Source organism: Elaeis guineensis, chromosome 16 (genome assembly GCF_000442705.2).
Source record: "Elaeis guineensis isolate ETL-2024a chromosome 16, EG11, whole genome shotgun sequence".
Taxonomy (NCBI): domain Eukaryota; kingdom Viridiplantae; phylum Streptophyta; class Magnoliopsida; order Arecales; family Arecaceae; genus Elaeis; species Elaeis guineensis.
In genome coordinates this window covers 35,221,156-35,235,429 of record NC_026008.2, presented here as the reverse complement: position 1 = coordinate 35,235,429, position 14,274 = coordinate 35,221,156, and the positions used below count along the sequence as shown (strand labels likewise).

The following is a 14,274-nucleotide window of genomic DNA, read 5'->3' as shown; positions in this document are numbered from 1 at the left end:
GCTATCTGATTTATAAGAATGTATTTTAATTTCACTTTTTTAACTAAGAGAGAAAGCTCAGCCGAAATCACAGTCAGCTTAAAATCCAATTCAGTTTGTCAACACCAATTGACTGAACCACCTCAAGCAGTTGGCGCCCACAACAGGCAATATTTTTTCAAATCCCCCTTTATGAGGTGTATTTACCATTGCCAGGACTCGTTTCAGATGCATTTTATTTGATAAGGAGATACTACTATTCATTGGAATAATTCAATCAGATTCAATAGGTACAGCAATTGGTACCAGGACTTGAAAACAAAACCATCCTTTTCGATCTCAGCAAAAAATAATAAAACCAACTCACAAAGGTCATTCATTTGCTGGCCAAATTGGCCTCCTGCCTGGATATTCCTCAAGGAAGCAGCGAATTATACACCAACCAAAAAGACTGTAAAAACAAAAGATTCGGCGAAAATGAAGAGCTTTATTTGATAAATTCTACAAAAAATGATTCGTGCTGCTTTTGCTTCACAGTAACATGGAGTATGGGTTCTCAATGTAGCCCTTGAATGCTTTCAACCACTCCGCGCCAATTGCACCTAACATATGCGAAATAAGAGTCAGATTTGGCAATGCTGGATTTACAAGTTATGACAATAGAAGCTACACAAAGTATAATTCCATTAAAAAAAATCCTCAAAATGAATAAATAAACAAATAAAGGTAGAGGAAAAAAGGTTGCATATACCATCAATCACACGGTGGTCACAGCTCAATGTCACCGACATGAAGGAACCAAACTCAAATTGATCAGGACCAGCACCAGGAATTACCCTCCTCTCAGCTGCTCAAACACCCAAAACAATATTCCAGCATTAGTATATATTACTACATTTGGTAAATACTGAACTAAAAATGCAAAATTTAGGAATGCCAAATACCACCAGAGCCCCAGTATGTTTGGTTACACGTAGATGACATATTATTTAGCATAACAAAAGTTTCTCCATCTTTCTAAGGCAATGAGCTAATTCTTTATTTATTGGGGCAATCAATGAGCTCGTGCCTAGCTTGAAGTTTAAATGTTTAAAAGAAAATTAATCTTACAGGGTAGTGTGTTTCTGGAGAGGAATGTGATTCCCAAACAGCATGGTATCAAGGGTCTCGAGACTTGGTATACAGAGGCTAGTTATCAAAAGGAATGTGATATTTTTATCAAAAATAATTACCAGAGCCAACAGCCAAAATTCCTGACTGGGGGGGATTTATAATGGCGCAGAATTGCTTGATTCCAAAAGGACCTCCCAAGTTTGATACAGTGAACGTGCCTCCCTATAAAACAAGCTCATCAATTCACATGGTAGAACTAATTATTATTTCATGCACATGAATGACATCTGTTTGGTGCTTACCTCATAATCTTCTGGTTTCAGACTGTTATCTTTGGCCTTTTGAGCTAAATGCTTCACCTCTTCTGCAATTGTAGATAATCCCTTTTTGTCTGCATCCTGCAAAATCACCAGCTTGTGTTACAATTGCACAAGCGAATGGGAATTTATAAAACATTGATGCCACACTATTTACCCTGATAACTGGAACAAACAATCCATTATCTGTTTGTACAGCAACATTAATATTCACATTGTGATACCTGCATTGAATAATGGGGCATTGTCAGGATAATTATCATTATCACTTATTCTTGATCATTTTTGAGGAGAAAACATCTCAAATATATATTTAAATCCAGATTTCAAAAACTTACTGACGGATGAAATCATTCATCCAGGAACTGTTGCACTGAGGAACTCTGCGCAGAGCCAAAGCAGCAGCCTGTTGTCAACGTTCAAATAAGGTCAAAATGTTCTTGTGCATGAAAATTTTCAGAAAGAGTATACCATTAATTTGAACCTTTAAAATCAGCATTTGGAAGATTGATATGATTGGTTGTAAAATCAGATCAAAATTGTAAGGTTTATGTGAAACAGCAACAAAGTAATTGTGCGATATGTTTAAGCCTTTCTTGATGTTATTAAAACATTGTGCAAATAATTACACAACAAATTTAGAAATTTCAATTATCATTTCAGATCAAAAACTAATTAAAAAAAAAAGTTGATAGGCATGATCAGCAACAACACACGGAATTTTCCTTTAGATAGTAGACAACACTGAATCGGGACATGTGTTCACATCAATTAAGTGAGATTATGAGATGGCAAAAACATTTTATCAAGGCTCCCCTTGCAGAAGATTTCAGTCATACAAAATGATCACCAATAAATTAAAAGAAGACTCTCAGGAAGCCGCATATGGAAATCCTTGTAGATACAAAACCAATAATTGATGAGGGCTAAAGATTCATAAAAAGATTTTCTTGTGCTTAAGGGGAATACAAAATATGGCTGATTATGAAAAAACATGAAGCACCAAACAATTTATCTGTCATTTCCCATCATGTCTACATCTCAACTGGCAGGGGCATGCCTTAATGGATTTATATGAGGTTGTACTTCATGACACTTCACGACACTGCAAGTTCCATGAAATCCTCCCATTACCACCAGCAAAGGCCATGTTAATCTTGCCACTATTATCTTCATATATTTGCATCAACTCGAAGCCCACATCCTAAGAATCGCCTCCATGGCCAGTAAAATCACCTCTCCTGGTTCTCTATAACCATGTACTCAACAAGTGCTACTCCACATTCCCAACTTCGTTCTTGCTAATCTTGCAACAAAACACTAACATCCTAACCTTACATTCATAAAATGTGCAATATGGATTTACTAATTTTGAAGACATTCTATTGTTACACTAGCACGTGCAAATCATGATATATTATCAGGTGTGGCCCTCTATTATTCCTGCTCCAACTCTGTTGGAAGTATCCTGATCTATTATCCATGCATTCTACAATCAATTTTTAACATTTCATTTCTAAACACATTGGATCCCAGCCTTAGACCCAAACATATTAAAAGTTTGTTTTCTTCCAGACAAGATCTGTCCAAAACAGGCTAAAAGTTAATAATGTTAACTTCCAAAGATAATATAAGAAAATAACAAATCAAGATCTATTAGGGAAAGTGATCCCCATCCTCATCCAAGCCACTCTTTTCCAAAAAGAATAATATTGGATCCAGAGAACACGTTTAATATAAGTGTTGAATACACAACAATATAAAATACACTTTCAAGTTTATTATGATTTAGTAGTTTTCTATATTGCTACCAGATATAATATAACTAGATATGTTGCTGTTTTCAGTAAGTATCATAATGTACCTGTCAAAACCAATATTTGCAATCTTGGATCATACCCCACAATACAGGGGCATACTGAAACTTAGTGCTAGTGTACCAAGACTCAAAATACCCCCCATATCAAGTGTCAATACTGAGGTATGTACCATACCAACACTCATAATGGAGTGTACTGGTTGGGCACCAGTACAAGGTCCAGTACGAAGATTAGAAACATGGGTCAAAATGCTAAATAATAGTTTTTACGTAAGTATAGAGGAGACAATCATTTCCTTGAAAACATGCCACTATAGGTGTACATTGTTTTGGCACCACATTCTATTCTAGTAGTCCAAAATTTGAAACATAATTTGTATCAGACAAAATTCAAAACCTGGTTGCTGTAGAGCCAAAGTAACACAGGCAATTAAAAAGATCATGGTTGCAAGTCACATCAGCCATGTAAGTCTCTATTTTCTTATGTGAAACACATTTGCCTTCCACTTTCACAAACTCAAATAGAAAGGTTTCCAGGTCAATTGTCATAAGTTGAATGATACTTTTGTCACTATATTTGCCATAACCACATATGGTTAAACTATGGCCGACAATGTCTACTCATGATTGATCAAAAGTTAAGCATGTTATGTTACACTTCTCAAAAATCAATCCTATCATGCCAAATACTATGAACTATAGACTTCACTTCCTCAACTCACCCCAGCACTTCCCGCTTTACACAACAAACAAGTGAACTATCAGCCATGTGTTCTCTTTTGCTTGCTTTAATGCTTGATGTTATAGAACAATCCAAAATATAGAAAAAGACAGTTAATCCTATTTGTTTAGCACAAACCGAGACAGAAGTATTTTTGATCCATATGAAGTATTTAGCAAGTACAAAACAAAATAGCCATCAGTGCTACAGAATACAAGAAGGAACTTCATTACAGAAGCATCACCATAGGTAAGTTAAGCAAACCTTTATGACAAGGTCATTGACAGAAATCCGTTTTCCACCAGAGGCTTCTTGCAAAGAATTAAGTTGGCCACGCAACCTGAGTATTATCAATTTACCATGAACATGGTATTTAGTGGTCATCATTTGTTTCAAAGAAAAAAAACCAATAAAAAACTTTTGGAAAGACAGATACTTACTCCATAAGTTTGTCAACACGGGTATCTACTGTTAAATAATAATGAGGAATAGTTTGCTTAGAGAGCAGCAAGCGAGAAGCGGTAACCTGAAACAAGGATCATCGTGCTTTAGCTAACATTTCATGACATAATAATTCAAATAGGTGCTGAGATTGACAATGGAACTTACTTTTCTTATTTGAGCATTTGGAATGTCCACATAGGCTAAGTATTGTGCTGCTCCTGCTTGCTTTGTCTTGGAGATGCCCTTAGCAGTAGATGCTTTATTGGGTAGAGATGCATGATCAAACAGAAAAGGGTCAAATTATTAGAAGCAGCTATATAATTTGGTGGCTTGATTTTCATATAGAATGACAAGCAGTTAAACATGAGTTTGTACAATAAGGCATCATATTGCTTATCATGAAAAGAAAAAAAGAAACTTTGAGTACTTCCTATTGTAGATTAAAACTATAGAATTAACGTTTAAAATTTCTAACTAATGACTTATGCCATTAACCATCACTAGAATCTGAATAAAATTGTTCTAAATATGTGCTAGTAACAGATATCTAAGATGGCCCAAAAATGGATATGATCTACAACATGATCTACTCTCCATATTCTTTCACTCATCGAATGACTAATTAATACATGCATGCTACAAACAAATGGAAGTGAAAGTCATGCATTTTGAAGATGATACATCAGCTTCTTCAAATTTCAAAAGCAATGAAACTGTCTCATGATATCTTCAAGAAACCTGAGCCAAGTGTGTCAGCATGCATGCTCGAGTATGGTGTCACAAGCAGCAGAACAAATCATATGTCGTTAATTTTTCTTATTTCTTTATTTACTGCACGTATTGCGCATGTCCAAGGAACGTCAATTGAAGATCCTTTTATATCAGCACTTTCCTAGCCATTGGAAATCAACCTCATGTTCAAAAAGTTATCTTTCTTAGTGTCAAATTACAGATCCATATATTATCTCTATGAAATGAGCATTAAGTAAAAAAATAAAATAAAATAAAATTTTTGAATCAACTGTTCACAAAAGAACTCATCTTGCAAGGTTTATATTTCTTTTTCTGCAGAAAAAAGCATACCCAAATAATCTTCAATATCTGCTTTCACAATGCGCCCATCAGGACCAGTACCTTTTATGCTTGAAAGAGGTACCTGGTTTGATAGAGAAACAAAGGCACCAAGAATTAAGGACTATATGCTTCAGAAACAGGGTTCATGCATAAACTGCTCATAAATGATATGTCAAAAACAATCATCAAATTGTTTCAGCTGGTGATATTCTTAATCTAACACCAAGAACTACTTTAGTAATTAAATGGCTTACTTTGTTATCTTCTGCTAACTTTCTTGCAAGAGGACTGGAGAAAATACGATCATCTGCATGAGAAACTTCTTCGGCCTTTGAAACTTTTTGTTCAGGAGCTTTAACAGGCTCTGCTTCCTCCTTTACAGGTGATGTGGGCTCAGAAGCTGCCTTAACTTCAGCAGGAGCAGCAGCTGTTGAAACTTCATAATCTTTAAATTTTGCAATATCATCCTCTTCTTCCACAGTTATAGCAATCACCTATTAAAGGAATGTTATATACAATATGCCTAACTTCAATGAGAAGTCACTTCTTAAAAGGAAATTCTTTTTTCACTCCTAATCAGAATTTCATGAAGGATATCATCAAGCAACAAATTTCTATGCATGAAGCCAAGAAAACAATTGATGTGGAATCTAATTCAACCATCACACAGTTAAATGGCTACTCGTTAATCATCTAGGTTGGACCCTTCCATTGAGAGACAGATTCACAATATTTGCCTCCTTTATGGAAGGCATACTTCTTGGGTTGCAAAAGGTCAAAATGTTGATAACATTGGCAGAAGTGGGATGGCTAGGTAAGATGAAGGGTCAGCAGGTTTATATGGGATTTTGTTTTCTTTCTTTCCACTTGCTTCACTGAAATAAGAGGATATTCACATCACAAGAAAGTGAAGTAAGAGCCACATACAACCTTCACAAATGCTCCAACTACCACTGAGAAATAGTTCATTCCCTTTGAGTTTGCCAGCAACTGCAGCAGTCCACTTCTCCATATTAATCATCGACAAAAACTGACGAGAAAATCCATCATAACTAAAGATTCTTATTTCACCATCAGAATCCAGCAATTACGAGAGATTACAAAATTGATTCTCATATGACTTGAAGGGCAGCGTCGGCTATTCCATTGTCGGGAGGTGCATTGTCAAAGCACAAGATTTTTACAAATGGTTCTGATACACCCTATGGCAATCTACCTCAAGTACATCGGCACAATATGCACCAAAGAACCAATAGATCAAAAGGTAGATTATCCACCATCTCTTCATGAGGGTCATTCCTCTGTCCAATTTGTTTGGTTCAACTCTTACTCCAATTTACAAGTTGCTGTCCTTCAGTCAATATTAACTATAATCAAGGGAAAGGGTCCAGGTGCTCATAAATGCTTTGAGTGTGAAACGGGTATTGATTAACAAACATTATATGATTTAGAAGTACATTGATTTACAGATTTTGTTCCAAGTAAAAGTTGCATGAAATGGCTAGTTTATCAGTCTGGCTAATCTTTCGAAGCCATGATCTTTAAAATAAGTTTCTGTTCTGTCCTGGTCCAAGATATGCTCTTTGGAGTCAATGAACAAATAGCACATCATAATTATTTTCATATGAAAGTAATATTCTCTAAAATAGGAATTTAACTAGCAGAGTATTCTCTTTGACCATAGATGAACATCAAGACCACTTGTTAGGGCAGCCAAATAATAGTTATATTATAAATTGCAATAACAGCTTATGAGAATGACAAATGGACATTATAGTGCCCATAAAAACAAATGATAGTAGAATAGAATGAGGGGCCTATTATAGTAGTACAAATATGTAGCAGTGAGAACAATTTCCTTTGAAAAGAACTGAGAACTTATTTTTGATTGAATGACCTAAGAATCCATAAAAACTGCAATATAGTTAGTAGCTATCAGAGGAAATGATTTGGATAAAAAATGTATTTCCATTTTTAATGCAATAGATACCTCGCCAACTTTAATGTCTTTGGCCCCATCTCCATGTATTATCTTAGCAAGATAGCCTTCTTCCATGCATTCCATTTCCACAGTAGCTTTATCCTAATATAGACAAGATAAAATTCTTCAGTGATGCAAATAAATTTTAAGTATATAGTAAGCTATGTATTAAACAATTTCATATATTTCAACATTAGAACCTACAGTTTCAACTTCGCAGAGCACTTCACCAGGAGAAACTTTATCTCCTTCCTTCTTCAGCCACCTAGCAATGTTTCCCTATTGGCAATACAAAAGAAGAATCATTAATTACAACATAAACACTCTGTGGAAGAAGCCTCAGTGCTTGATGTCTACAACAATTGTCCATACCTCAGTCATGGTCGGAGAAAGTGATGGCATCCCAATTTCTTGATGTGGAGGCAAATCTGAAACCATGTATTCAACAAAATTTTAGCAAGTTTTTGGGTGCATAACTACTTGTTATTTTTATTTTTTTTGTTTTCTAGAGGCATTTCTTGTGCATGCCAGAAAATGAAATACATGAGAACAATGTAAAAATATATTTAAAAAATCACAGATAATTCACATCTTATAAATACAACTAGGTTACCTGGATGTCTCTACTTGGCAGGGGTACTGATGTAAGACATATATTGACACATATACCAACAGCTGCAATTATTTTTTAACATTTTTCTTACAATAAAAATTCACAGAATCTTAGATATTAAATCCCCAAAATCCAATACTTTCTATTATTCTTATATTATTTGCAACAATCTCAACTACCAGGCTAATAAAGCATTATAAAAAAATTAAAACATATACATGAAACCATCAGTTAGATATATGTTTTTGATTTAGGGTTTGTTTGTTTTTTACCTATTGGTGGACTGCTCATGTTTATAACACATGCTTCTTATATGGTCAAATTATCGACTTATGGTACTATAAATGATAGGTATTTTGTCGGTATGTGTGCTATTGGTCTTTCATTACTTATTATTTTATAAAGCACAGTGATGTCAAATGTGATATGGAAGATGATCTTGCAAAAAAGGCAAAAATATGAACAAACAGACAAAAGTGAATGAGGATTTTGAGTTATTCTTGTAATCTATGTTTCAAAACTAGTCAAGCTTAATTTTCTTTAGCTTTGAAAGCTAATTAGCTTAGTTCGGCCTTCTTTGGATTAAAAGTTCAGATCAAAGCCATGGATAGATGATTTTGTTGATCCACCAGCTAATGGTAGACTCAACTTTTATGTATTACTAGCATATGGCCACATGCATTGCACATGGAAGTAAAATTTATCTAAACATATTTCTTAAGATATAATTTCTTATGCATATCTATTTTTCTAAGAGATTTTCCTAATCATTTCACATAAATTTACAAAATAGTGAAACAAAAAGAAGGGGCATCCCAGTACATGAGGCTCCTGTAACTATTTCTAGGGAGGGTACAAAGCCTTAGCCCCACGTGCGGAGAGGTTCTTTCCATATTTCGAACATATGACACCCGGGTCACAATGGAGCAACTTTATCATTGGGCCAAGGCCTCCCCTCAAAAATTTACAAAATAGAGAACATATAAAACAAAATATTAAAACTTTTGAATAAAGATTGGAGAGGAAGGATTACAAATTGAAGTTTGGATTAAAATGGGATATAGAGATTGAGGAGACAAGGTTGTTATAGAGGGAAATGGAGATAAAAAGGGGTTAAGTTTGTTAGGTTAATTTTCTATAGCTTTAAAAGGTATTTACCTTAGCTCGGTCTACTTTTGATGAAAAATGTTTTAAATCAAAGCCAAATAGTGGACCATGAAAATATGATTTGGTCTACGAGCTAATAGTAGACTTGTACCTTTAAGTTATACTCGAATTCACATTGTGAGGACCACCCACTAAAATAGGGGACAGTTATGAGTTGCAAGTGATCAAGCTTTGGTTCACTAACTTGAGAAGAGTTAATAGCCAAACAAGAAATGAAGGGATGTATATGGGCATCTTGTGGCAGTGTAAGACCATCTGGGCTTCAAATTGGTGGCTGGAAACCATTAACACCCCCCCCCCCCAAAATAATAATAATAACAAAACAATAACAATATCATAAAACAACAATGGCAACAACAACAACATTATTATCATCGTAATTATCACAACTTCTTCTTGTTCTTGTTCTTTTCAGGTAAAGTTCACTTAAAGCCCTATTTGTATTAAGATTCTTTTGATAAAAAAGTTTTAGAATGAGAAAATCAGTAAAAAGTGCAAAAATATTTTTCAACTCCTTAGATTCTTTAACTCATAGAATTCTGTGATTTGCTGTAAGAAATTGCACTTAATATTCAAAAACTACTCGAAAAGGGCTAATTGAAAGAGTTCCCCAGAAATCATTTTTAAGTCATATATTTCATATTAGTTAATATAAAACTTTTGGGTATGACATTTGTATAGTTGGGAAAAAGCTAGATGGTTATAGTTAAGGTTATATGGCATTCATAACATGCCAACCTTTTCCTTAACTAATTAATCATTTGAAGCTACTGTTAAGATCCTCTACATTGTATCTTAAACATGTATGTGGAATACCAGCAATCTTTTGGATGCCTATGACATCACCCAATCTCCCAATCTCATACCACAGGTCTTGAGATCCAAAAGCTCAAGCAAAGACAAACTGATACTAGAAAGTAATTCCTAATTAAAATGTGAAATTGAATATTTAAGAGGAGGACATGGTAGAAACAATAAAAACAAAACATACCTGAGTTGCTTGAGAAACATCTCCTTGGCACTGCCTGCATACTAGGAAATAGCAAAGCTATTTTAGCAATCTTATTATTGGTGTTAACAATAGGCAATTTAATGGCATAAACAGAACTTTACCAACCATGACAGAGTGCTGTTGAACCTCATGCCAGCCACCGGAATAGTCATTTTAGTTGTTTTTCTAGAAATGGTGGTCTTGACTAGCCCTAGAGAAGGTATCTAAAAATTCAATAATAATGCTTAGGATCAGGTCAAGCCACTTAACAGAAACTAGAAACAACAATTTTGCCATCAGTCATCACCTTGAAGACATCAAAATCTTTTATGCTGCTTCTGCTTTCAAAGCACTTGGTCTTAAATGGAAGGCCTCCAACAAAAACATTTGAATCTCCATCCCTCTTTCCATGCAAACCACAATGATGGCTCCTTGATATATCTGAAAATAACCAAATTTACGTGAAACATTAAATTAATTGATGAACAGTCAATTTTAAAGGAAAAGTTTAAAAAAATGTATCATTTGATGTTTTCAATTTGCTGTTACATCATTAAACCACAACATTAGCATATAGTAAAGTCATAGTTGCAATAAAGTTGCAAAATGTTACCTCCAAGCTTCATATTTAATTCAAGATAAACCATTATCTCTACATACAGGAGATTTTGTCCATTTTTTTAGCACAATTTTTTTGCAACTTGCTTACATCTTAACTTGCCCTAAAAAGCAAAGGTGACATAATTTAGGATGTAGTAGATGTTAAGTTTTGTACAGGTATGGGATTCTTATCAAGATTAGTAGAGTAATTTAAACCAAATTTTAGAGATAAGAGAAGGATGGGGGACAATCAATTTTTGTGGACAACTGATATGAATGGCTTGAAAAGGGCTCTAGAGAAGAGTTAACCGAATTTTAGATTTGGGTTTACATCATAAACATAAGAGGGCAAGCTGAAGGAGAAGGGGATAGACCTCAGACAGATTTCATTCTTCCAGTTTCGTAGAGCTAACTTTTTAATAGCATTTGGCTTTCCTGCATATACAGGAGGGCTAATCAAACAAAATCTAGAATCTTTGTCATTTTATGATTCTTATCGCAGTTTGTTAAAAAGAACTTAAGTGGAGCATCTCATCCTGATTTTGTACCGAATGTATGCCGTACAACAAAGTTGTAAAAAATGCATCTTCCCATATGAACCATCATTTACAACCTTCCACCATACATCAATGTTGCCTCAATATACTCATGTGCTTCCATGCAATTCATCTTCAAGATTTTACAGATTTTACTGTATATCTGTTGCCCCAAGAACAGTGTCTTTTATCTAATGTTCTGAGAGTCCGGTGAGACCATAGATCTTCTACGATCTTATGCCTAAATAATCTAAAACAGTTTCATCTGTGCAAGCAATAGAATAAATGATTTATAGTGGTGATCAGATTATTTATGATCAGATTGTATCTTATTCAACATGATTCTGATAGTGTAATAATAGAATTTAGAAACCTATTTGGGTTATATGGTGACTTGTTGGAAAGCACCATTCTTATTTGGCTTTTCATGCAAGCAAGCAATAACCAACATCTTGTTACCTGTTTTTGCTGTCCCAGAAAGCACCATGGTTACCTAAGAACCTAACTCTTCTCCTATCTGTCCATTTTGTAGTATACCACTAAACACTATAAAAATTGATTGAGCAAAGCACCTATCACTGCAAGATGAATCAAAATCAAAATAAAAGGGAATGATAGATGGAAATGTCCATACCATCTCTTTTACCAACAAAAGGGCCAGCATCTTTTGAAATGTAACGAGCAAGAACAGCAGGCTCATTTTGTAGAGCATTCTGAGCATTCCTTAACTGCAAGGTCAGGAAAAGAGAAACATAAGCACTAGGGATCAAAAAATTGAAGAATGTTTAACAAATCACAAGAAAACTTCTTCCAAATATGCTAAGCTTGGTGCAATACAATCAAAATCCATAGTAAAAAACATCTGATGACTATCATATGAATTTTGCAGTCCTTCTAATAGGGCAGTCCATATAATAGAGAAACACTCTTTAATTACAGAATCATTTAAACTAAGACATGAGAGATCGGAAATAAGCTTCCAACAAAATGGAATAGCAATCACAGAAGCACATAACAACACCATCCTCATCATCCTCAAAGACATTTTCCTTCAGAATTTAAGTTCCAAAAGCTCCATAGAAGTATTAAGTGGCTTTCCTACTAGTACTAGCTCTCAACCTAAGTCAAACCTCTAAGAAATGATGCTAAATTCCTCACCAAGGCCAGCCATTGGCCCAATAAGCCCAGTTGGCATGCAGCAAAATATAGGGAACCAAGATTTTCTCTAGGGCTCAGATTATAAGCTAAAGAGACAAACTGAAACACAGCCCGCCAAGAGTGAGAACATTGAAGTCCATTGGTAAGAGTCTCAGCATAAACACAAGACTTTGAAAATATTTCACAATCATAATGCTCAAACATTCTTTATATCCAATCATTCCAAACCATCTTTCCAATCCTTAGCAGTAAAAAGAACACATCCCTAACATAATTAATGCCTCATGGCACGCAAATGGGTTTCATCCAAAACAGGATGAAATTTACTCGAAAATGATCAAATATGAAAAGGTTTCCACAAAATGACACCCAAATAGCCTAACGGGATCAAGACAGAGACCTTGCGAGAGTGGCGGAGCATCTTCGAAGCAATCGTCATGATCGTATCCGATCTGATCGCCTCCGCCACGCCGATCTACACGGTACAAAAATCCAATTAGATCATCCAATCCCAGAAGAGAGAGAGAGAGCTAACACAAAGAAGCAGTAACGCGAGAACTGTGGAGGTAGATAGCGGAAAAGAGGAGAAGAAGGGAAGGTGGGAGAGAAAGGACGGACCGATGGATGAGGAGGGTTTGGGAAGGGCGAACGCAGATTTGACCTGTTAACAGAAAGGAAAATAATAGAGCGGCAGAACGGAGGCGGGTGCACTTTTTGATACTTTGGTGGTGGTCAACCAAGGGACCGGCACTTGGCCGGCAGGCGAGCCTTTCTGAGGCAAGACTGGTACAATACTGCAATGCACCCAGAGAAATGTGCTGCTGCCTTCATTTCATGGCTGATTAGTTTCATTAAAAAAAAATTATGCATTCAATACATGACATTTATTTCATCAATAATAAAATGGATCATTTTATGGCATGAGTCCCAAATTATGGTTAATGTAAATAATCCTTTCATTAGCATTTTATTCACTTCATCAAATGAAAAATCTAATGGTTCATTTCATAAGACAAGTTTCTCCCAAAAAAAATAAATATATTAATTCTTTTTTTTTCAGCATAACATCAGTTAAGTCTATAAAGGACATTTAAATTTTGTATCTTATGAACACATGATGATGTACAGATGAAATTGCTATGACATATCAACTATGTCTCAAAATTTGTTCTGATCCATTTCACTGATGTCTATAAAATGTTTTCAAATTATTGAGTAATAGAAGGGTTTCTATAGTTGTTTGTATTTAGTTACCTAGCTCATCCATACAAGATGCATTGCAATTAGACTTTGAGATTTTAGATTGGCGTTAGACATTTGAAATAGATTCTAGTACATCTAAAGCATTAGAAAGGTGAGTTCACAAGTAATGATTTGATTTTAGTATCAAAATAATTAGGCATCAAATGTATAAGATGGTACCTATGGTTGTAACTACCTCTAGGTCATCAGAAGGTTGTGTATTTTTGTTCATGCTAAAAAGGCTACCATTGGGGTATGACTTATTTTAGTTGTGTTATCTCAAAATTCGTCATCTCGATACTGGATCTTATATCGACATTCTATTATAATCTCGGGATACCTATATGGTATCTGGTTCAGGATACTAAATATTGTTCTATTTTTTATATTGCACATTAGTTTGGTACCGATATAGTATAGTATAGTTGATATACCGGACAGTATGGCAAATTTTGATTGTATTATTTTAATCTTCTAATAATAGTTCAAGTATACCTAGCCTACACACATACATAAAAA

General features: G+C 34.8%; 1 protein-coding gene across 2 annotated transcripts; it reads right to left on the bottom strand.

Moving 5' to 3' along the window:
* Positions 1–242: 242 nt before the first annotated feature.
* Positions 243–13,304, bottom strand: LOC105059487 (dihydrolipoyllysine-residue acetyltransferase component 2 of pyruvate dehydrogenase complex, mitochondrial). Of its 2 annotated transcripts, none has more exons than XM_010942789.4 (20): positions 13,175–13,304; positions 12,914–12,988; positions 11,990–12,083; positions 10,527–10,660; positions 10,346–10,443; positions 10,220–10,260; positions 7,821–7,876; positions 7,653–7,727; positions 7,458–7,550; positions 5,722–5,961; positions 5,477–5,549; positions 4,559–4,650; positions 4,390–4,475; positions 4,214–4,289; positions 1,748–1,815; positions 1,567–1,633; positions 1,395–1,490; positions 1,212–1,314; positions 731–826; positions 243–581 (listed from the first exon to the last, which is right to left on the bottom strand). In XM_010942789.4, the coding sequence occupies exons 2-20, from the start codon at positions 12,950–12,952 to the stop codon at positions 511–513; spliced, it is 1,698 nt and encodes a 565-aa protein (XP_010941091.1). In that variant the 5' UTR covers positions 12,953–12,988; positions 13,175–13,304; the 3' UTR covers positions 243–510. The 2 variants fall into 2 exon arrangements, with proteins under 2 accessions (XP_010941091.1, XP_010941090.1); XM_010942788.4 differs by having other exon boundaries at positions 13,132–13,297.
* Positions 13,305–14,274: the final 970 nt, after the last annotated feature.

Bases quoted from the DNA above. Each gene is read 5' to 3' on its own strand.
- LOC105059487 (XM_010942789.4), bottom strand. From the start codon at position 12,952: ATGACGATTGCTTCGAAGATGCTCCGCCACTCTCGCAAG. The intron at 7,728-7,820 runs GTATGGACAATT...TATTGCCAATAG, and splicing joins TTTCTCCGACCATGACTGAG to GGAAACATTGCTAGGTGGCT. The intron at 5,962-7,457 runs GTATCTATTGCA...TTCCTTTAATAG, and splicing joins AAGACATTAAAGTTGGCGAG to GTGATTGCTATAACTGTGGA.